The sequence below is a fragment of the Loxodonta africana genome, chromosome 6 (genome assembly GCF_030014295.1).
Source record: "Loxodonta africana isolate mLoxAfr1 chromosome 6, mLoxAfr1.hap2, whole genome shotgun sequence".
Classification (NCBI taxonomy): Eukaryota; Metazoa; Chordata; class Mammalia; order Proboscidea; family Elephantidae; genus Loxodonta; species Loxodonta africana.
Window position 1 is genome coordinate 129216504 of NC_087347.1, and position 25050 is coordinate 129241553.

General features: G+C 38.1%; 1 protein-coding gene across 9 annotated transcripts in view; it reads left to right on the forward strand.

Moving 5' to 3' along the window:
- The window catches only part of WDR33 (WD repeat domain 33), a 124865-nt gene that overhangs the window by 63960 nt on the left and 35855 nt on the right, over nt 1–25050 (forward strand). The window contains exon 8 of one of the 9 annotated variants that reach the window (XM_064287337.1): nt 14583–19239. The exons of 7 other annotated variants lie outside the window; for them this stretch is intronic. In XM_064287337.1, coding sequence (XP_064143407.1) covers nt 14583–14698 — 116 coding nt within the window. In that variant the 3' untranslated portion in view covers nt 14699–19239. Of the gene's footprint in view, nt 1–4539; nt 4763–14582; nt 19240–25050 lie in introns of those variants that run through there. One more of the 9 variants, XM_010596408.3, reaches the window with a different exon arrangement.

Sequence of the window (25050 nt, forward strand, 5' to 3'; positions counted from 1 at the left end):
GGAGTGTGGGTAGAGGGAACTAATTTAGGTACTCAAGTTCATTCTAACATTCTTCTTTAAACTCTCCACATAGGTTATGGGTTTTAAATATAGGACATATTTAACAACAAAAAAACCAGAGTCAAAATTTCAATGTGCAGATGGGTTATAAGATACATACTAAGGTGCATAAATAGAACGTGGACTTGATGAGTTATACTGAAACTTACTGTGGAGGCAGGGTCTGTTTTCAGTTTTCAAATATAGTACCCATAGAGAGGAAGAGAACCCCCTGACTACTCACCACATAGCTTAAGAAAAAGAATATTAGTACCTTTGATAAGTCCTTGTATGCCCCTTCCTGACTGCATTTGCCTTTTTTTTTTTTAAACAAATGTGTCTCACCAATTTAATAACCCCACTTGTAATAACAAGTTCAGAAGCTTGAACATGTTAACATATAAGCCGTTTCTGCTATGAAATGGTATACCCTTAGTAATTGACTCTAATGTACTGAAATGTTTTGGGATGAGTTTAAAATAGCTGGGTTGTACCTGTTTACAAGAGTACAGCTGTTTTTGGTTATGTGACAAGCGTTCATGCAGTTCTACGTCGAGGCTGGATAAGAATGTCAACCAAAACATGCTACTCACATGTACAGATACCACATTTCCTCATCACCTTGAGCTGCTTCTCCAGTGATGGTGAAAAGTTTGCACTGATCTATCCATTTTCATTCATTTACTATATATTTATATACTTAGCAACTACTGTGTACCAGGGACCCGGGTAGGTACTGGGGATATAGATTGTGGTGTACTGGAGACAGCTCGGGCAGACTTTTATGAGAGTTCTGCACATCTCTTCCCACCTCCTGCTGTGGTGTCATCTGTTACGCTGGTAGCTTGAAATTGGCTCTGGTGGAAGACTCTTCACACCACAGAAAACAGCATCACTACAAGTCAGAGCTTGGTTTTTAATAAAGAGAAAAACCTCTCCATAAAGGAGCTCATTTGGTTCAGCAATGTGTTTTTGAACAGTGTGAAGACAAGCTTACAAAGTCTGAGTGTTCCAAAAATTCTGCTGCTTTTGATTGGAAATAATTTTACTTTTTAAAGTAAAATTGGCAAGCCACATTGTTTATGGCAGTGGACCTAGTTTATTTATACAGGGTTTTACAAAACATTCCACAAAGTCCTGTCTCTTCCGCCCCAGAAAAAAACACAAAAACAACCAGCTTCCATTAAAATAGCCTGAAGCAGAGTAATACTTTCCACTAACGTAGGTTTTCATATTAAAAGAACTTAAAAAACATCTCATTTGATCATCTAGACAACCATGTGGACCCATTTTACGTAGGAACACCATTTTTTTCTATCTCTAGATATGTGTTTTGAGGAAAAGTTTGTTTAAGGTTCTTACATGCTGTGCTTTTCTAAAAAGTCTGGATCACATAGACTCAGTAATTTCTCCTATGCTCGTACATATCTGGGTATATTATAAGAGAGAAAAAGATTTCTTAGGTTTGTTATTTGAAAAAAATTAGTGGAGTGAGGTCCTGAAATACTCATTTTACATGGCACATTCACATTTTACAGAAATTGTTTTTAATTTTTATACTGAACTTTGTTCATTCTGTCTCTTATTTAAAATATCGTACATACTGTGTAAAAAAAAAGTGTTAACAGTAAACCTGTGGCTTAACTGACGGCAGAGTTGTATGCTGCTACTGTCATTTTATGTTATAATTGAGACACACCAATTCTTAGACACTTGTGTGTGTAAGGGTTTCAGTTTTTTGACAGTGACAAATCCATATGATTAATAATGTAGGCAGTTGATTTGCAGAAAAAAATCTTTACATCTTTATATTTATCAAATGCTCTGTAATTTGATTTCTGCTGGAATTCTCTATCATGGATTGTTTAAACTATTGACACTGTATTAGGCTTATTACATATGATGCATTCAACTGTTACGTGAGCTTTTTTAAAGTTAAAATTCTGAGCTTTGGAAAGGGCTAATGAAATTCGATAAATATGTTGTTGTTGTTGTTAGGTGCTGCTGAGTTGGTTCCAACTCAGAATGACCCTATGTACAACAGAACGAAGCCCTCCCTGGTCCTGAACCAGCGACACAGTCGTTGTTATATTTGAGCCCATTGTTGCAGCCATTTTGTCAATCCTTGAGGGTTATCCTCTTTTTTTGCTGATCCTCTACTTTGGCAAGCATGATACCCTTCTCCAGGGACTGGTCCCTCCTGATAACATGTCCAAAGTACATGAGGTGAAGTCTTACCGTCCTCGCTTCCAGGGAGCACTCTAGCTGCATTTCTTCCAAGACAGACTTGTTTGTTCTTCTGGCAGCCCATGCTATATTCAGTATTCATTGCCAGCACCATAATTCAGAGGCATCTGCTCTTTTTCGGTCTTCCTCATTCATTGTCCAGCTTTCTCAGGCATATGAGGTGATTGAAAATATCATGGCTTGGGTCTGGTGCCCCTTAGTCCTCAAAGTGACATCTTTGCTTTTGAGCACTCTAAAGAGGTCTTTTGCAGCAGATTTGCCCAGTGCAATACATTGCTTGATTTCCTGCCTGTTGCTTTCATGGGCATTGATTATGGATCCAAGTGAAATGAAATCCTTGACAACTTCAGTCTTTTCTCTGGTTATCATGATATTGCATATTGGTGCAGTTTTGAGGATTTTTGTTTTCTTTATGTTGAGGCGCAATCCATACTCAAGGCTGTGGTCTTTGATCTTCATCAGTAAGTGCTTCAAGTCCTCTTCACTTTCAGCAAACGAGGTTGTGTCATCTGCATAAAGCAAGTTGTTAATGAGTCTTCCTCCAATCCTGATGCCTCGTTCTTCTTCATATAGTCCAGCTTCTCGTATTGTATGCTCAGCATACATATTGAAAGTATGGTGAAAGGATGCAACCCAGATGTACACCTTTTTTGATTTTTCACCATGCGGCGTCCCCTTGCTCTGTTTGAACGACTGTCTCTTGGTCTATGTACAGGTTCTGCATGAGCACAACTAAGTGTCCTGGAGTTCCCATTCTTCACAATGTTATTCATAATTTGTTATGATCCATACAGTTGAATGCCTTTGTATAGTCAATAAAACACAAGTAAACATCTTTCTGGTATTCTCTGCTTTTAGCTGAGATCCATCTGATGTCAGCAGTGATATTCCTTTTTCCACATTCTCTTCTGAATCTGGCTTGAATTTCTGACAGTTCCTTGTCAGAGTACTGCCACAGTCACTTTTGAATGATCTTCAAAATTTTACATGCATGTGATATTAATGATATTTGATACTTTCTGCATTCTGTGGGGTCACCTTTCTTTGGAATGGGCACAGATACGGATCTCTTCCAGTCATTTGACCAAGTTGCCGGTTTTCAAAATTTTTGGCATAGATGAGTGAGCACCTCCAGCGCTGTATCTGTTTGTTGAAATATCTCAATTAGTATTCCGTCAATTCCTGAAGCCTTGTTTTTTGCTTATGCCTTCAGTGCAGCTTGGACTTCTTCCTTCAGTAGTATTGGTTTTTGATCATATGCTACCTCCTGAAATGGTTGAATGTTGATCATTTCTCTTTGGTACAGTGACTCTGTTTTCCTTCCATCTTCTTTTGGTGCTTCCTGTGCTATTCAGTATTTTTCCCACAGAATCCTTCAGAAATGGGACCTGAGGCTTGAATTTTTCCTTCACTTCTTTCAGCTTGAGAAATGCCAACCTTCTTCTTCCATTTTGGTTTTCTAATTCCAGGTCTTTGCACATTTCATTATACTACTTCACTTCGTCTTCTAGAGTCACCCTTTAAAATCTTTTGCTCACCTCTTTTACTTCATCATTTCTTCTGTTTGCTTTAGTTACTCCATGTTCAGGAGCAAGTTTCAGAGTCTCTTCTATGTCCATTTTGGTCTTTTCTTTCATTCCTGTCTTTTTAATGACCTTTTGCTTTCTTCATGTATGATGTCCTTTGCGTCTTCGCACAGCTCATCTGATCTTCGGTCAAATCTGTTCTTGAGATGGTCTCCAAATTCAGGTGAGATGTGCTCAGGTTCGTATTTTGGCTCTTGTGGAGTTGTTTTAATTTGCTTCAACTTGAACTCGCGTATGAGCAATTGATGGTCTGTTCTGTGGTTTGCTCCTGTCCTAATGATTTTGAGCTTTTCCATTGTGCCTTTCCACAGAGGTAGTTGATTTGATTATTGTGTATTCCATCTGGCGAGGTCCATGTGTATAGTCGCTGTTTATGTTGTTGAAAAAAGGTTTTTACAATGAAGAAGTCGTTGGTCTTGCAAAATTCAATCATGTGATCTCCAGCATCGTTCCTGTCACCAAGGCCATATTTTCTAACTACTGATCCTTCTTCTATGTTTCCAACTTTTGAATTCCAATCACTGGTAATTATCAATGCATCCTGATTAAGTGTTCGATCAATTTCAGACTGCAGAAATTGGTAAAAAGCTTCGATTTTTTCATCTTTGGCCTTAGCGGTTGGTGCTTGAATTTGAATAATAGCTGTTTTAAATGTTCTTCCTTATAGGTTTATGGATATCACTCTGTCACTGACAGTGTTGTACGTCAAGATAGATCTTGAAATGTTCTTTTTGACGATGAACGCGATGCCATCCCTCTTCAAGTTGTCATTCCCAGCATAGTAGAAATACGGGTGACAAAGCTTCCCGTATCACAGCAACAGGCAAACCACCACAATGTGACAAACTGACAGATGGATGGTATTAAATATATGTAGAATATGTATTTGATTCTTCCCTTTAGTTGTGCATTTTTTGTGGGCGCACCCTTTAATAAAGTATATGGTTCAAGTGTAGCATCACCAAAAATAAAATTAGTAAATTATTTGGCAATGAGGTAAGTACCAAAACAATTACTGTTTTTCATAGCCACCCTTGCTATTTACTTACTTTTTTATGGTATGCCAGAAAACCATTTTAAAGTTTGATTTAAATCATATCTCAGGAATTTCTAAGGAACACTTAAAGTGTTATAAGCCATCTTGCTGGTCTTTTAAGTAAAACCAGAATAAAAATTTTTATTTATAGAAGAAATAGTAGTTTTAGGCCATTTTTCTTTCTTGCTTTTTTTTCCCCACAGATTATTTCATAAGATAGCCTTAATTTCTTTTAATGCACTATTAAATTGCTCAAATTTAATCTGCTAAGGCCCCCCACCATGAGAACTATAATTCTGAATATTGCTTTCTTAGCATGGTTTTAGAATATCACATATTACTTGGAGTAGTCCAGTGAGTTGTGTTAGCTTTAAGTTGCTGGTGTTTTTCAGAATTGCATTGGTCCCTTGGGAACCCTTGGAAGGCACAGCAGAAGTTGTGGCCTGTACTGCCTTTGAGCGAATCCACAGCATAGTCCGTTGCTCTGTGATAGCCTTCCCGTTACCAGTGCCTGGCCCCTTGTTGGTAGTTCTAGACTGGCTAAAGGGTTGGTATTCTCTGCTTTTAGCTGAGATCCATCTGACTTCAGCAGTGATATTCCTTTTTCCACATCCTCTTCTGAATCTGGCTTGAATTTCTGACAGTTCCTTGTCAGTGTACTGCCACAGTCACTTTTGAATGATCTTCAAAATTCTACATGCATTGAAAAAGTGGCTGCATGCTGTTATGCATTTTGTTTGTTTTTCTCCTTGTCCATCATGTTCCAAAGCTGAAAACCTGCGATCTGTGCGCTAGCATCGCCATCTCCCTTTGCCTTCATTGTGGAGGAGAGATGGTCAGAATGGAGATGGGTCTGCAAATACGGGAATTGTAAAGGGGTTTAGGAGATGGTTATAGTCATTTTTAAATATTCAAAGAATTTTGTCTGCAGGTGGGATTGGATTTATTTTATATAGGTCTAGAATATAGGGAGTGGGGAGGATAATAGGACATTGTATTTTGCTTTAATTATGGAAATTTTTCCTGTAGTTTAAACTGTTAAAAGATAACAAAATGGCTGTTGTGTGAGCTGTTGGGCTTCTTTACACTTAAATTGTACCAATTTTAGCTCACCAACAGGGAAATTACAGAAGGCATTTCCTTTTTAGGTTGTGTGGATTGTTGGTTTTGATAATATGCAACCTGAATTAGGTTTTCTGTTAACCCTAGTTTCATGTTCTAGGGCAAGACCCAAAAGTCTGTAAGTTACACATGTGGACACATTGGTTAAGAAGTTTAAGTGCTTGAGTTGTAGCCAAAAGATTGGTGATTTGAACCCACACAGAGAGGCCTCAGAAGGCAGGCGTGGCGATCTGCTTTTGAGAGGTAACAGCCTTGAAAACCTTTTGGAGTAGTTGTACTCTGCACACATGGGGTCGCCATGAGCAAGACTGCACAGGAACTAACAACAGCAGTATAGTAGGTGATCAAAAAGCAGAAGACAGTGAACAAGGCGAAGCCTAGAGGAAGAGAATATATCATCATAAGGGTTAAGTGGATGGGATATATTCCATGATCCTATGGTTTTGTCAATGTATGCTCTAAAATTAGATCATATGTATTATTAACCCTATTGTTCTGGGTACTGAATGGTGTTTGAAAGCCCACCTAATCTTTGAAAATTAAAAAAAAATATATATTAATTGTAGTACTGTACACACAGTGTGTGTAATATGACATTTTTACATTTTATCTACCTATTATACATTTATATGCTCCCAGATAAAGATAAAGAAAAATTTTCAGCACCCTTCATGCCTGTTCCCTACCTGAAGCCCTGGTGGTGTAGTAGTTAAGCACTCAGAGGAGTACAGCCTCGGAAACCCTCAGAGGCAGTTCTACTCTGTCCTGTAGGGTTGCTGAGAGCAGGAATCGATGTGCATCAATTTCCTACCTGGTCTTTTTATTAGACAGCTTAGCCTTTGACAGATATTTTTATTAAATTATTTTTCCTGTTTTGCTACTGTTCTTGAAGCAATTCCCTCATGATATTGTGGTTTCTGATGAGGCAGTTCTACTCTGTCCTGTAGGGTCACTATGAGTCGGAATCGACTCAACAGCAGCAGGTGATAAATTATCATCCCACCGTCCCTTGTGTGGGGTCATCTTACTTTCTTTCATTCATTTACCACTGTGCTCATTTGAAGATACGCTTTCTTAATTTTTTCTGATTAGCTTCATCTGCTAGTCTCTTGCTACTAAAAATAACAAAAACAAAACTTAGCATTGACGAGGCAGTATTGCATATAATTCACAGTCACAGGCTCTGTAACCTGTGTGTAGTCACTCATCCATTTCCTGCCATGTGAAGCTGGGGCAAGTTGTGTTAGTGTATCTGCTTTCTTCTGTAAAATGGGGATTAATACTCACCTGTTGCTGATCTGTGAGAATTAAATGATGACTACTTTTTTACTAACAGCAGCAACAACTTAACTCATGCTTGCCACATAAAGAGCATTCAATCAATGTCAGCTATTATTTCCTCAATTTTTGTCATTTCCATAGCTGATTTCAGCACCTGCCTATTTAGGGATAAAGATTATTTCAGAAATGCATTTTGTTTTTCTCATTTAAATGCTTTTCAGCCATTTTCAGTTATTACAGGCAAAAACAAAATTATTTAAACAAAGTTATCATGTTTTTGTAATGTTTTCAGATGTACAAAAATTCAGCAATAGGAACTTAGAACTAGCCTTTTTTGTTTAAGGTCTTGTACAGATTTTACCTCAAGTGTTAGATGAATCAAATATTTAATGACTACCCACCTTGTACCCACCTTGGTCAAGGTGCCATGCTTGGTTCTTTTGCTGATTCCAATTTACAAGACTTCGCCTCTTCTCTGAAACATCATTTCCAACAGTTTTCTAGTTTTTTTTTTTCATTTCTTCATGTGTACTTTGTGAATTAAGCCAGTTACCATCGTGAACAGGAATGTTAAATACCCTGAAAATAAACAGTTCTCACAGCTCATCACACTGCAGCAGATTGTAGTCATTGGTATTCAGAGATTTCATCAGGGCATACTTTTATTTTTCCTTGGGAGGAAGAACAGGCTTTTTCTTGTTGCTCAAACTTGAAATCACAAGAATTATTTTCTAACCCCATATAGTATTAAGTTGGATAAGCAGGTTAAGTCTCATTTCTTTTTGCCATCTTGGATGGGTAATGTGATCAGAAGTAAGCTAGTAGTCTAGGAGAGTATCCTACATATTTTTTTGTACCAATAGACAAGATTTAAATACAGAAATTCAATGTCACCTGTTTTGGTCTTGAGATCATCCTCTCCCCCACCCCATCAAACTTGCCATTTGGAAGCAAACCGGCTGGAGTGTAACCTGTTCTGTTCCCAAAGTCTTTGGTGGAGTTTGTTGCAGGGAGCTAAATTTTTATCTAGGATGTAGCAGATGTGGGCCAAAGTGATCCCAAGAGAAACGGGATGATATTAAAGAAGACATAAGAAATGAAAGAGCCTTGTAAGTTAAGTGATTCTTCAACTTGAATTCTTAGATTGAGGTTGGTAGGGCACTACCTAGTTTCATTGTTCTTTCTGTAGGCCCTGAATGTAATGCTTCAGAAGTTTGGTGTAATGTTTTTTATTTGTGACAGTAGATACGCTTTATTAAAATCGCAACGGCGTTTTTACTGGCAATGAGATTTACCTTACACAAAACATACTGCGTTAACAGTTTGTGGTCACATATATGGGGACAGTTTTCTCTCGCACAGTGTTTTCCGTTAACCCATCAGTAGGTCATGAAATGAATTTAGGGGCTCTAGATTAACAAGTTTGAAAAAGGAGATAGAATAGAAAATATCAAGAGTGCCTTAAGCATAGTATGGCTGAGGTACTACTTTATGAACGTTTTGTTTCCGTGTGTAGACTAGGTCACAACATAAAATGCCTTTGTTACTGTGGGTCTTGGTCTGGCAACACACTGAGGTAGCATTAAGTCCCCATCAACATCAATGTGGAGGGCATATTCCACAGCAGACCAAGTGATCGGGGGTACAAGAGGAGAATGTGTATGATATTATTCACTTATTACGGAAATATTTATGAGGCACTATTTTAGGTGGTTTTATTAATATTTTATACTTTTTTTTGTAATGGTCAAATCATTTCATTTTCCAAGAATTTATGGGAGAGTTCTGTATATCTTTTTCAAGTGTATTATCATTTTTTAGGATGTTTTTAGTTTTATGGTTTTAATGTGCCATGTAAATGTAAGTTACCAGGGGCCTGCTGGATGAAAATAAAATGTTACTGAAACTAAAATTCTTCAGGAGTATTTACTAGTTGGCACTGAGGCATTTATTTGGTTTATTAAATTCTAGCAGAGAAATCACTAAATCAGTTACTATAAAATAACTTTGAATTGTTTAAAATTATTTTTTTCTTTATATTTTGAACTTTTCTTTCTTTGTAAGCATTTGCTGTTCTTCCGCATTAAGGAAATAAAGTAATGATACAGTACTGAAAACAAGTGCATTTCTGATTTAGGGTTAGACACTAAAAATTAAAACATATGAAATGAGAAATATTTGAAAGACAGTACAGTAGAGTTGAGTTTCAGTACTTGATGGGAAGGTATGTTAAGGACTCTCTCATCGGTTTAAAGAGGTTTGGTGTTGTTATTAGGATCTAGAAGGGTTTCCCGGTTGGCACAAATGGTTAAATGCTCAAAAGTTGGCGGTTCGAACCCACACAGAGGCATGTAGGAAGACAGGCCTGGAGATGTGCTTCTGAAAGGTCACACAGCCTTGAAAACCCTATTGAGCAGTTTTTTTACTCTACATACGTGGCTTTACCATGAGTTGGAATCGATTCGATGGCAACTAACAACAATGTAGGGGTCTAGATTTTAAAGAGAGTGCAGTCAACGTTGTGATGTTTCCTTGATCGTTGTTTTAGAATCAGATTTGAATTACACATTTGAATATTACACCAATATTGAATATTGCAATAAATCTGAATTTCTTAAAAAAAAAAATTGGGAAGCGATTTACAGTGGAGGTTGGATTTAATGTGAAGGTTAGCCTTGCTGTTGGATTACTTCTAATACCCTAACACAAATGCAGTGAAGGGGAATAAACCTACTTTAAAATAGAGCCTATGAAAATCCAATCCATTGTACCTAAAATATCTGTTAATACCTCATTACTACCTAGGCTTTGGAAGACCACAAACTTAATTTTAGTCCAGTGAGTTACACAGGCATTACTTGGTATGATATATTTTCTTTGAACATATTTTTAAAAACTGGTTTTCTTTGTTCAAGTAATGATTTTGCTCATTGCTCCTTCTGCAAGAAGTGGTAATGCCTGTCTCACAAGTGAGATCAGCTTGGAATGTGTGCACACTTCAGTTGTGCAATAGATAGAGAGTAGTGGTGGTAAAAATCATCGTTTTCTCATTCAAAAACTCCCACATAGTACAGACTCCTAAGAAATGAGGTATCTTTGAAGAGAATGTCTTTTATTTTTGAGATCTCGGACTGCAGCTTCAAATTTAGAACTTCCAGGGCCAGGCAGGAAACAGTTGGAACCTAAGGAACTGGAGTATACTTACCCCCTCTCCCAGCCTTCCAGTTTTATCAGTGATTTTTCACAGGTTTTTTGAAAGCTGGTCTTATATGACAGTTAAAAAAGTGTTCCCTGCCTTTTCTTTGGAGTGGAGAGGGGCTTCTTTGTGATTTATTATTATTCCCCTCAAGTTTTTAACTTTTTCTAGTTTTTAACTTTTGTGTTAAATATATAGTTATGAATAGATTAGCTTTAAAAAATAGATTTTTTTGACAAAATGCTTAGTTACCTTAGTGTCTATAGTAGATTTGTTTGTGTTGTAGAAACTTACTTGCCCTAAGTTGGCATTCTCGGTTTTTTTTTTACCTCTATCTTTGTGTGATTAATACTTAACAAAAACAACATTTCAGCTACAAAGCAGGAGATGGTGCACATTTAAAAAACCTTTCAGAGGAAGAGTGCATATGAGAGTGTTGTTTTGTGTTTTCTTCTCACTGCTAACCAATTTCAGATTTTCTTGTAGTTGAGGTGAGTACTTTCGTTAAAAAAAAAAAAAAAAAAAAAGTTACCCTCTTCCACATGCATAGTTTTTACTTTATTATTGCTTGGCATTTTCCTGGAGTCTTCTGTTACATTGTTCCTGAACCTGGGTATTGCCCAGCTAGTGTCAGAAATCTGATTAGAACTTCAGTAAATCTGGTAGGAAGGGCAGACTAGAGTGAGGAATAAGGCAGTGATTGGTAAAGAACCAGCTGTCACTCATTTAGCAAGAGGGAAGGATGTTTGGCATTTTGTGAGTTGCACAGTGACCTTTTTGTCTCACTTTTCCGTGGTCTCATAATGACTTCCTTTGTTAGGCATTGAGTGAGATTGTTTATGTCCAACAGGAGAACAGAGTGGTTTATCTCTGAATGTCAGATCCCTTTGTAATGACATTGGGGCTTAGCTGTGAGTGTCAGATTAGTTCTCAGAAATCAGGGGTGCTTTTTTCATTTCTCACAAGGGTTCAGATTCATTGATCCCATCTCTCACTTCGTAAGGGACCAGCCCAGGGAGAATAAGATTGAGTAGCAATGACATCTTGGTCATGTATAGGGTGGGACAAGCTGCAGTGACACTGATGGTTTTTACAAAACTGAGAGCTGTTGGGGAACATGTGGTGGCATATTAACCAGCAGATGCCATTTTTCAGCTGCTTAGAAAAGGAAGTAATTAGTAGGTAAAATACGAACTTTTAAAAAAAGGAAAGAGGTGAATTTTCCTGCATTCATCACTCTTAGGGATCCTAGGACTTCCTCCACTAAATTTTAGTGTCTAGGAGTTAGTTTTTTATGCTTCGGGAGTTGTTTCTGAACTGTTAGGTTGACCTTCGGCAAAGAAATGAACATTTTTTCACTGTTTCACTCTCCAGCCTAGTTACGTACATCAGGTTATGTGCTAAAAGGATCTTTGTGTTTATCCGTGTATTCAAATAACTAATATGTACTATGTGCCTGGCAAGGTGCCGGGCACTGATGGGGGAAGAGGGATCAGTCATTTTGGTCATCATGACCAAATGCCACTGATGACTGGAGACTGGGTTTGGAAGCATCTTTTTTTTTTTTTTCATAATTTATTTTATTTGGAAGCATCTTTTTTAATGGTATCTTAATTTTACAAACATATATTCTAAAATAACCACTGCATTATTATAATACTGTCTTAGTCATCTAGTGCAGCTGTAACAGAAATACCACAAATAGATGGATTTAACAAAGAGAAATTTGTTTCCCCACAGCCTAGTAGGGTAGAAGCCTGAATTCAGGTCCTCAGCTCCAGGGGAAGACTTTCTCTGTCGGCTCTGGAGGAAGGTCCTTGTCATCAGTCTTCCCTTGGTCTAGGAGCTTCTCTGCACAGGAACCCTAGGTCCAAAGGACATGCCCTGTTCCTGGTGCTTCTTTCTTGGTTTGAGGTCCCCATTGTCTCTCTGCTTGCTTCTCTCTTTTATATCTCAAGAGAGATTGGCTTAAAACACTCTCTGATCTTGTAGATCTTATCAGTGTAACTGCTAATCCATCTCATTACATCATAGTGATAGGATTTACAACACATAGGGAAATCACATCAGATGACAGAATGGTAGACAGTCATACAATACTGGGAATCATGACCTCGCCAAGTTGACAGATATTTTGGGGGGACACAATTCAATTCATGGCAAGTATATACAAGAATATCTCTGATTAATGAGGTAATTTTTGTAAAGTTTTGTAAACAGTTTCGAAAGTAACTTTTAAAAATCAGGTACTTACTGAGTATTTGCTACATGTATGTTTGGAACTATCTTTAAAACATTTTAGTCACAGAACAAAATTTGGCCTCTAGTAAACTGTAAAATAGGCTTCTTCCTTTGTATCTTCACCTTAACATTGAATCCTTTTATTGTTTGGTAGCAACTGAGTAAGTTTTAAAACTAAAAAGTTAGGTTTGCAGTTAAGATTTAATCATGAGTTTTTACTAAAAGTCTGGGAGACTTGTGGTTAGTGTCATATGACTACAGAATTTAAAATGTCTGGCTCCATTAAACAAGACACATGATAGGCAGAACCAGCCTGAAGTGGTCCTACTAATTCAGCCATTCCTCTGTGGAATTTTCCTAGAGAAATAAAATGTAATCATCTTTCGTCATTGAGATTTCTGTAGCTTCTTTCATGATAACTCTGAATGAATATGAGACCTCAGAAGCCTTTAAAAAAGGATTTAGGTTGCAAAGGTTTTTACATCTTAATGCTTCAGTAGAGCAGATATAGCCTTAGATTATTGTTGATTTGGGCCAAACTAAGGTTGAAAGCTTTTCAGAATAAGATTTTTCTCCTAAAGCCTATCTTACATGGAAAAATGTGTTCATTTTAGTTTATTTTATTTAGAAAGTATAGTACATAATTTTGCATGGAAAAAAGGTTTTAGTATATTCCAGAGTTACCAAAGATTGCAGGATTGAGAGGAAAATTATTTTGTTACCATTTGTATCTATGTCTAAAGTATGTGTAGATGCCAGAAAACATCTTCATGTAATTTAGGCAGCCAGTGCATAGGTTTGTGGTACATTCTCTTGGTTTAAGTGCCTGGTTTAGATTGTGTAATTACCTGGTTTTGAAACTGAATCTCTTTCCATAGTAACCAACCCACTTTTATCATCTCCACAAAATTCACCGGTCCTGTCATACACTATAATCAGTACATTTACGTTTATGCCTTCTTTATAGCTCTCTCTAAAAAAAAAAAAATTTTTCTTCTTTTTTTTTTATTTACCAAAAGGATTGCTGTAGATGAGTACCAGTTAACTATCTCTTCTTAGTCAGTGATAAGCGCAGGTTTATTTTTATTGTGGGTTTTTTTTTTTTTTTTTTTTGTATAAAATGGGTGGAATAAACTGATGTATTGTTACCTTTAGAATTTCATAATGGGACACTATAGTATAATTGCTGTTTAATGATAAAGGAAGAAGAAATTATTATTCCTGAACCTCGTCTCCTGCTGCTCCAAAATTCTAGACACAGTCATAGTTTCTACTTGTGCCAATCTTTGTTCTTCCTCTGGGGTACTTGAAACATTACTCATTTGATAGTCAGCAGGCCTGGCTTGGAATCCCAGCTCTGCCACTGGGCAAGTCAGTCTCTTTCAGTTTACGTTTCTTCATTTGTAAAGTGGGGATAATGACACCTACCTCACAGGGTTGTTGTGAGGGTCAAAGGAATAACACTGAAGAAGAAGGCACTTTGCCCATAGCAGGCACTGAAATGTTTGTTGCGTGTTAACTCTTACATATGTGCAAGGGAAGTTGCTGAAGAAGCATGGAGGGAGTAACATATATGTAAGTTCATTTGATTAAGAAGAGGCTGGGATTGGTTAGGAAGGGTATTAAAGGGTTTATTTAAAGGAGAGTATTGTTGGATTAAGAATTGGGGTGGGATGTCGTATATGATTATCCTGTTTTCAGTAGTGACTCTTAGGTTTAGAAGTGTCATTGATAAAATTAATTGTATTGTAAGCCATATTTAAATAAATAACATTGTATTGAAATGAACTATGAGTTATTTTTTAAAGGAATAATCTGCATACTTCACTTCCAGTGTCATCTCAGAACCTCAGTGTCGCCTTACGGCCTGCAGTACCTCGTTCTGCCACTCTGCATGCACCGCCCCCGGAGCCTTTTCCTCCCTTTGCTTGCCTGCTCCTGTTCGAATAGATGATACACTTGAATCTTTCTTGAGAGCCACTTGAGCTGCTTTTTTGAGTTCTGGTTAGATAAATCCATATTTTACTTTGTAGGTATAAGATATACTGTATTATTCTATAAACTTATTGCAGAATATTCTTTCTATTGCTATTTTTTACTAGAATACAATTTCTTGAAAAAATACAAAGACCCCCCCAAAAGATACATATGTTTGTGGGACGAGTTGTTTATTTGGACGTTTTAAGTTAGATCAAAATCAAATGCTTTCGTTGTTAGAAATGTTTATATAACACTGTGATCACATTGTGAATCCTCATTTATTTCTTCTATTTTTCTTCAGTCCTTGATTTCTCTCCTTTTATTGTTGCCCTTTCTAATAATACTTAGTGAAAGAAAAATCATTTTTTTGTACAGCTGAGGGTGAGAAACCTCCACTCTGCCGCATTGCTTTGATGTTGCATTCAAAGATAAATCCCTTTACCAGTCTGATGGCTGAAGACGAGAATTAAAGACCAGAAGATGGGAATGTCATGGCCCATTTTTACGTCCCACACATTCCTGTGTTAGGCCTTACTGATACCATGCTGCTCCCACAGAGCACAGGGAGGCAATTCTGCTGTAAATAATTTGCTAACCCAGGATGTGCTTTGGGACGTATTATTGCTTGATAGCATGATTAAGTAACTTATTTGTGGATGACTGAAAAAAGTTAAAAACTATGGCCATACATGCACACAAATGTGTTCTTCAGAATACAAAATGTGACTATCATCAGTATGTGTATGTATTTTCAAGAAGTGTTCCCACTACTTAAAATGGTTTTAGCCTCGATCTTTCCATATCTTGTCCTTCTTGTGAGCAGAAAGATGACAGATGATGAATACAAAGGCAGGTTGACTGCATTACAATTACTAACCCATATGGGGGTCTAACCAGCAAACTTGGCTTCATTAGCAGCAGCACCATGCCCTAACCAAACACAACATTAAGATTTTTTTTTTCGTCAGCCGTGTGTGGCAGCAGTGTATTCTGTGTACCACATGGAAGTAAGAATTGGAGTAAATTTAAGGTTTGGATTCACACATTCACACTGTGTACCATCTCGAAGGTTGAGATCTATGTTCATGACACTGTTGGGGGGCAATGGGAGCGCAGAAAGGTAAGGAAAGAATGGAGTGGGGTTAATGTGGAAGTTATTTTTCTTGAGAATTTTCCACCTTTTATGAAGGTAATAAACATTTATAAAAAGTTCAAACAATTCAAGCAAAAAGTCAGAATCTTCCCCTATCCTTTTCCAGTCTCAATCCAGAGGTAACACGTTTCTCATTTCGAGTGTGTCTTTCCAGAATTCTGGTGCGTATATACAAAAAGATACTTAAAAAAAAAAAAAAAAAATACATGAAATGGGATTATACTAAATATATTCTTTTGTAATTTGCTTTTTTTCACTGTACAAACAAATGATGGATGTCATTCTGTATCATTACTGTTGTTGTTCTCAAGTGATGTAGGGTCGATTCTGACTCATAGTGACCCTGTGTACAACAGAATGAAACACTGCTCCATCCTGCGTCATCCTCACCATCATTGCTGTGCTTGAGCCCATTGTTGCAGTCATTGTGTCAATCCATCTCGCTGAGGATCATCTTTTTTGCTGACCTACTTTACCAAGCATGACGCCTTTGTCCAGGAACTGATCCCTCCTGATAGCATGTCCAAAGTGTGTGAGATGAAGTCTCGCCATTCTTGCTTCTAAGGAGCATTCTGGCTGTTCTTCCAAGACAGATCTGTTCGTTCCTTTGGCAGTCCATGGTATATTCAGTATTCTTCGCTAGCATCACAATTCAGAGGCTTCAGTTCTTCTGTCTTTCTTATTCATTGTACGGTTTTCACATGCATGAGGTGATTGAAAATACAGTGGCCTGGTCAGGTACTCCTTAGTCCTTGAAGTGACGTCTTTGCTTTTTTAACACTTTAAAGACGTCTTTTGCAACAGATTTGCCCAATGCAGTATATCGTCTCATTTCTTGACTGCTGATTCCGTGGGCCTTGATTGTGGATCCAAGCAAAAGGAAATCCTTGACAACCTCGGTCTTTTCTCCGTTTATCATGATGTTGCTCACTGGTCCAGTTGTGAGGATTTTTGTTTTCTTTATGTTGAAGTGTAGTTCATAATGAAGGCTGTGGTCTTTGATCCTCGTCAGTAAGTGCTTCAAGTCCTCTTCACTTTTCAGCAAGCAAGGTTGTGTCATCTGCATTGCATATCGCAGGTTGTTAGTGAGTCTTCCTCCAATCCTGACGTCTGTTCTTCTTCATATAGTCCAGCTTCTCAGATTATTTGCTCAGCATACAGATTGAATAGGTATGGTGAAAGGATACAACCCTGATGCACACCTTTCCTGACTTTAAACCATGTAGTATCTCCCTTGTTCCGTTCGAATGACTGCCTCATGGTCTAAGTACAGGTTTCTCATGAACACAGTTAACTGTTCCGGAATTCCCATTCTTTGAAATGTTATCCATAATTTGTTATCCACACAGCCCAATGCCTTTGCGTAGTCAGTAAAACATAGGTAAACATCTTTCTGGTATTCTCTGCTTTCAGCCATGATCATTTGACATCAGCAATGATGTCCCTTGTTCCACATTGTCTTCTGAATCTGGCTTGAATTTCTGGCAGTTCCCTGTTGATGTACTGTTGTAACCACTTTTGAATGATCTTCAGCACAATTTTCCTCTTTGTAACTGCTCAGTGACATTCCACGATATGTGTGTACCATAACTTACTTAACCATTGCCTATTGATAGGCACCTAAGGTTTGTAGGAGGCCTTTGCTAGGACAAAGCTGTGTGCTGAGCTTCCTTTTGTCTTATATTTTTGTACACTTTGAAAATTTTCCTTTAGGAGAGATTCCTAGCAATAAACTTGATGGATAAAGGGGTATGGACATTTAAATTTCTGGGGTCTACTTCTCAATTGCCCTCAATTTCCTAGAAGCTGTTAATGACATTTAAGAAAATTGTTGCAGTATAGCAAAATGCTAAGGATTATATAGGAATAACATTTTAGAAAGTTTCTACCGTTTACATTTTAAAGTTTATTTTAAAAATTATAAATAATATATATGCTAAAGTCTTTTTCCAACACCACCAATGGATGAAACTTGAAATGTAAAAATCTGTCAATCCTTTACCACTCCTCGGAGATACTTTTAAAACTATTTTGTTTTTAATTATTCCTGCATAGACGGCACTGGGTCTGGGTTGGGTAGGGTGACTGAGTCATAATCAACTTGACGGCAAGGGATTTTTTTTTTTAGTATTACCATCAGAATTAAATAATATTTTACTTGGATCCACAATCAGCACCCATGGAAGCAGCAGTCAAGAAATCAAGTGACACGTTGCATTGGGCAAATCTGCTGCAAAAGACCTCTTTAACATGTTGAAAAGCAAAGATGTCATGTTGTGAACTAAGGTTTGCCTGACCCACACCTTGGTGCTTTCAGTCTCCTCATATGCATGTGAAAGCTGGACACTGAACAAGGAAGACTGAAGAAGAATTGATGCCTTTGAATTGTGGTGCTGGTGGAGAATATTGAATATACCATGGACTGCCAAAAGAAAGAACAAGTCTGCCTTGGAAGAAGTACAGCCAGAATGGTCCTTAGAAGCAAGGATGGTGAGACTGCGTCTTACCTACTTTGGACATGTTTTCGGGAGGGATCAGTCCCTGGAGAAGGACATCATGCTTGGTAAAGTAGAGGGTCAGTGAAAAAGAAGAAAACCCTCAACGAGATGGATTGACACAGTAGCAGCAACAATGGGCTCAAGCATAGCAACGATTGCGAGGATGGTGCAGGACTGGCAGTGTTTTTGTTCTGTTGTACCTAAGGTGGCTAAGAGTCGAAGCTGACTTGACAGTACCTAACAATAGAGAAGGAATGATAATCCTGTGGCAGTCAAAAAGTTCTTCTGCTTGAAGAATGTCAACATCAAGTGATATTTTTTCTTAAACCTGTCATCAACTGTTGAAAATAATGCTTGATTTAGTTTAGTTTTTCTTGCAGTTTTTAATTACCTTCCCTTTTGTTTTTTCTGGAAACCCTGGTGGCATAGTGGTTAAGAGCTATGGCTGCTAACCAAAAGATCAGCAGTTTGAATCTGCCAGGTGCTCCTTGGAAAACTCATGGGGCAGTTCTACTCTGTCCAGTAAGATCAGTATGAGTTGGAATTGACTTGATGGCAACAGGTTGGGCTTGGTTTGGCTTTGGTCATGTTCTCTTTTAATGGCAATCAAAGCCTTTATTATAGCAATTTTTTAGATTTTTAACTTTGCAATTTGAGGAAATGGATTTGTTTTCATCTTGAAGGTACTCTTTCTCAAGTTCTACTTCCTGTTTTAATTTGGACTAATTGTTTTCTCTGCTTGTGTTGGTGCTGAAGTCATATGGGGCAGGGGGTGCCGCAAGGATTCCTTTGCCTTCTTCTGTTAAGTCTACTCGTTTTCTTCTTTTGAAAATAACAGTTTCAAACCCCCCCCCCCCCCCATAAACGGTGCTTGGGAGATAAATTCAAAATTCATGTGTTTGGGAAGGTCTTTAATTTGCCCAATTTGTAGTTGTTCTGGTTGTGAATTCTTATTTCAGAATCCTTTTTCCTTAGAATTTTGAAAGCCTCTATTGTCTTCTAGTATTGGTTTTTTAAAAATTTTTTTATTTTGCTTTAAGTGAAAGTTTAGAGTTTAGTTTCTCATACAAAACTTACACACGCATTGTTCTGTGACCCTAGTTGCTCTCCCTACAGTGTGACAGCACACTCCTTCTCTCCACCCTGTACTTCCTGTGTCCATTCAAACAGCTCCTCTCCCCCTCTGCCTTCTCCTTTTGCCTCCAGACGGGAGCTGCCCACATAGTCTCATGTGTCTGCTTGAGCTATGCAGAAGCACACTCCTCACCAGTAACATTTTATGACTTATAGTCCAGTCTGATCTTTGTCCAAAGTGTTGGCTTCGAGAATGGTTTTAGTTTTGGGCTAACAGAGAGTCCAGAGGCCATGACCTCTGGGATCCCTCCAGTTTCAGTCAGACCATTAAGTCTGGTCTTTTTACTAGGATTTGAGGTCTGCGTCCCACTTTTCTCCTGCTCCATCAGGGATTCTCTGTTATGTTCCCTGTCAGGGTAGTCATTGGTTGTAGCCGGGAATCATCTAGTTCTGGTCTCAGGCTGATGAAGTCTCTGGTTTATGTGGCCCTTTCTCTTTTGCTCATGTTTTCCTTGTGTCTTTGGTGTTCTTCCTTCTCCCCTGCACCAGGTGGGTTGAGACCAATTCATGCATCTTAGATGGCTGCTTGCTAACTTTTAAGACCTCAGACAGCACTCACCAAAGTGGGATGCAGAATGTTTTCTTAATACATCTAGTATTGGTTTTGCTGATGAGAAGCCAGACACTGTCCTGATTCTCATTATTTTGTATGTAATCTAGTTTTCCTCTTTGAAAGTTTGTTCTGTGATCTCTTTTTTCTTTGTGAACTTAAATTACTGTAGGTGTAGATGTGAATATTTTAAAAGTCGTCTTTCTTGGCACACTTTAATCTGCAGACTCCAGTCTTTATTCAGTTCCAAGGATTTTCTTTGTCTTTTGCTTGTCTCTACATGTATTATGGGAGTCTTAACAGGTGCGCGTTGGGCCTCTTAGATCTGTCGTTGTTGTCCTTAGATGCTGTGGGGCCGGCTGCGGCCCGTGGCCACCCTGTGTCTGCCAGGGTGAAGCTCTGCCTGCTCCTTCACTACCCTCGTGACAGTTGCGATGCCTGAGTCTGTTGTTGCAGCCACTCTGTCAACTCTACTCTGAGGAGGCAGCTCTTCCCCGGTTGTATTTTGAGTGCCTTCCAACCGAGGGCCTCATCTTCCAGTACTGTACCGGACAGTGTTCCACTGCTATTCGTAAGGATTTCAGTGGCCAGTTCTTTTCAGAAGTAGACCGCCAGGTTCTTCTTCCTAGTCTGTCTTAGTTTGGAAGCTCAGCTGAAACCTGTCCACCATGGGTTACCCTGTTGGTAATTGAAACATCGGTGGCATAGCTCCTAGCATCACAGCAACATGTGAGCCCCCACACTACGATAAACTGACAAGCATGGGGCTCTTGGATCTATCTACTTTGTATTACTTTTCCCTTTTACGTTTTCTGTCTTTTAAGTATTGCAAGATTTTTTCTGTCTTCCAGAATACAAATTTTGTCTTCAGTCATGCCCAATGTTATTCACCCCTTCTAATGAAATTTTTATTTTGACCACTGCATTTTTAATTTCTAAGAACTCCTAGTGACTCTCTGGTCTTTTTTTTTTTTTTTTTTTTTTAATAATGGACTGTTGTGGTGGTGTTTAGAGTACATGTCCTAAAAACTTTTAGCATAGTAATTGAGGTTTTGGAGTGTGTTCTGTTTGGTTTGGTCTATTGTTCTATTTATTTCCCTTGTATCTTTTTCTCTGTGTCTTTTTCCTGGTCTTTCTCTTTCCAGTATGATTTTTCTCAAAAGTCCAATCCTTGGTTGGTTGGTCATATATTTGAATAATGGTTTATTTTGGTTAGTATAAGTAGTTGTCTTGGATTTCTTTTGCAGTTAGCTAAGTCCATTCACCCAAAAGGCTTTTCTTGTTGTGGACTCTGTATGTATATGTGTATGTGTTTTGCTGGGTGGATAAGGAAGGATGATTTCGGAGTAAACAGACAGCTGTCACAATTACCAAAGTAAGTGGATTGTACTTCGTGGTGGAGTAGTTTAGCTTATCTCACTCTTGGATGAAACTGCCTTTCTTTCTCCATCTCCTCTACTCACTGTCTTTCCTTTTTCTCTTCCTTCCTCATTCCTGTCTTTCAGCCTCTTCACCTTCCTCTCCTGCGTCCTACATTGCTCCTCTTTTTTTTCTTCCCTTAGGGTGTGGCACTTCCACAAGCTTTGTGCTGCTTTGCTTTCCAGTCCCAATTCCTGCTCTAGGGTTTCTTCCCAGATTTATTTTTGCTTTGGTTAGATTAGAAAGCAGTTGTGTTGCTTCAGCTGAGGGCAGCTAAAGGGGAAGTTGGAGGGACCACCTGGGTAGGTTGTTCTGTGGAGAGTCCTTCATTTATTACTGCTTCACAGCCTTTTTCACTGAGCTGTCACTGAGGTCAGAGACTTTCGAGACCCTAACAGCTGCAGATTTCTGTGTATTTTGCGTTTTATTTTTCCCTGCTCTGGTTTATTCATTGGTATGATCCCATGTATTTTTGGTATATCAGTCTTGGAAAATAATTGCACTGACTACAGATCTTTAAAAGTAATTTAGGAAGGGGCTTGCACACCATCATTTCGCTTAGTACTAAAACCAGGATTTAATTCTAAGATACACTTTCTTATTCACGTTAGTGACCTTGAAACTGGTTACTTTATTTCCCTCCTGGTGTCCTCTCTTACTTTCATCATTCCCACATTTCTCATGAAGTCTTACGTATTTAAAATTTTAATCATATATTTAAAGTTTAAGGTAACCCATTCAATTAGAGGATTTAGAGGTAAGTGATCACTTAAAGTAACTGAAGGATATTTGAGTTAATTCATGACTGGGCTATTTTCCACTTTTAATTTTTTCTTTCTTCATTAATGGAATGCATGCTTATTTATTGAGTGTGTCTGAATTTTTAGTAGGTAATATGGATTTTGAATAATATTATGTAGGACATACATGTCCGTCCGTACTCTGGGTATAGGATTATGTTGGACACATACGTCCTTCTGGACTCTTGGGATGGGATTGGTGGGATGAGAAATCAGCTTTCAAATAACACACAGAAACCTGGAAATACACTTAGAAGACTTATCTCACCATACAAAAGCCAAAAAAGACAAAAGTTTTGCACAATCACACCTCCCGGATGCACTGTGTGAAATAATCCTCTATAAAACCAGTAATTTGTGGCACATGGCCGTTTCTTAGGTTTCAAATATAGAGGTTCCTGCCTGCCGGCGGCACATACTGTCAGTGGGAAAGCAGGTTCCCAGGAAACCCCAGAGATGGAAAATATTGGTGTACGCTGTATGTCCTGAGGGTCACAAAACGGTTAACCCTGGTATTTTTGTTTTCCCCTTCTGTATGTTTTTTTCTTTAGATATGAGCTAATATACTTTAAAAATAGAGAAAACGTAGAGAGAATCATCAAACATTTACACCAGAAATACGAAAGGAGGTGGTTGATGTCATCTTTGCAATAGTGGAGACTGCATTTTAGTATAATGAGATCATCAGTAATTACATCAAAAGTATTACCTGTCTTTTTTAGTTACTTAAAACAGAGAGTTAAAATAATGAAGTTAGTGATGATCTTCCATTTTAGGTTTTCTGGTTCCTACAGATAAGTGACATTAATTTATATCAAGTCTAATACTTGAGCTGGATTTTGTAATGAAACTTCAGGTTTTTTTCAGGCAGAATTTGAAAACTGAAATTCAGCAAAGTCTTAGAGAAGTCTCATTTTGGGGAGTACGCTTTTCAGTTGAGGCATTTTCTGCTTTCCCATACTCTGTTCATACAGCTATTTCTGTATAGCTAGGTGTATATGGAAAAACCTATTGCTACTGTGAACTCTTTCAGGGCAGAGACTGGATCACAATAAGAACTTCTACTTACTGAGTGTTCAAAATTTGTGCAGGACATGGTGCTAAGTGCTCCACATATTTAATTTCTTAAACAATGCAGTAATTGAGTAATCATCTTTTCCACATGAAAATATTAGGGCTTGGCAAGGGTTAAATAGATTTCACAAGACATAACTACTATCATCTGGAATTTAAACAGATTTGGTTTACTCCAAAATTTTTACTGTTAACTATTACGTAGCATGTGAGCGCTGAACACAGTACCTGTTTGAGTTAAATTACGTTTAAATATCCTTTCCCTTTTTTTCCAAATAAAACTTTTGGTGCTGTATTTGTGCTACTGGACAAGGCTAATTTCCTCTCTTGGTTGTTCCCTTCCTCTGGGAATAAAGGATGGCTGATACAAGAGGAAGTAAGAAATGTTCTGATTCACTCTTGGTACTGCTCAGAGAGGAATGCAGAATAAAACAATCCATTTTCCCCAATAACACAATTATGGTTTTTAAATACAGTGTGTGTATATATGTGTGTGTGTATTTTGCTCTCTGGGCTTTTCATTATATTTGTTTATTGTACTTTTTTTTAGATGAAGTTTGTAGAGCAAATTAGACATTAAACAACACGCATGTTGTTTTGTGACATTGGTTGCCAACCCCATGACATGTCAACACTCTTCCCTCCTTGACCTTGGGTTCCCCGTTACTAGCTTGCCTGTTCCCTCCTGCCTTCTCATCCTTGCCCCTGAGCTGGTGTGCCCATTTTGCTTTCTTTTATAGGCCTGTCTAATCTTTGGCTGAAGGGTAATCTCAGGAGTGACTTCAGTACTGAGCTAAAAGGGTGTCCAGGGGCCGTATTCTTGGGGTTTCTCTAGTCTCTGTCAGGCCAGTAAGTCTGGTCTGTTTTTGTGAGATAGAATTTTGTTCTACATTTTTCTCCATCCCTGTCTGGGATCCTCTATTATGATCCCTGTCAAAGCAGTTGGTGGTGGTAGCCGGGCACCGTCTAGTTGTACTGGACACAGTCTGGTGGAGGCTGTGGTACTTGTAGTCCATTAGTCCTTTGGACTAATCTTTCCCTTGTGTCTTTGGTTTTCTTCATTCTCCGTTGCCCCAGACTGGGTGGGACCAGTGGAATATCTTAGATGACTGCTCATAAGCTTTGCTACTCACCAAAGTAGGATGTAGAACATTTTCTTTATAAACTATGTTACGCCAATTGTGCTAGATGTCGCCGAGACCATGGTCTACAGCCCTCAGCCCAGCAGTTTAGCCCCTCAGGGAGTTCAGATGTGTCTATGGAGCTTCCATGACCTTGCCTTGGTCAAGTTGTGCTGGCTTCCCCAGTATTGAGTACTACTGTCTTACCCTTCACCGAAGTTATTATCTATTGTGTAGTTAATAGTTTTCCTTCTCCACCCCCTGCTCCCTCCTCACCATCAAAGATTGTTTCTTTTTTTAAAGATTGTTTCTTTTTGTGTGTAAACCTTTTCATGAGTTTTTATAATAGTGGTCTCATATAGTATTTGTCCTTTTGTGGTTGCCTTATTTCACTCAGCATAATAGGCTTTTCATTATTTATTCATTCAAAAAAAACAATAAGGTGACAAATTTTAAACACATGCGCAAGGAAAAACTGGTACTGTTTAATAGTATATTAAATTTAATTTGAGCGGATTTGAATTTTCACTGTTCCTAATAAGCATTAATTTGGTTCTCATATTTCTAGATTGG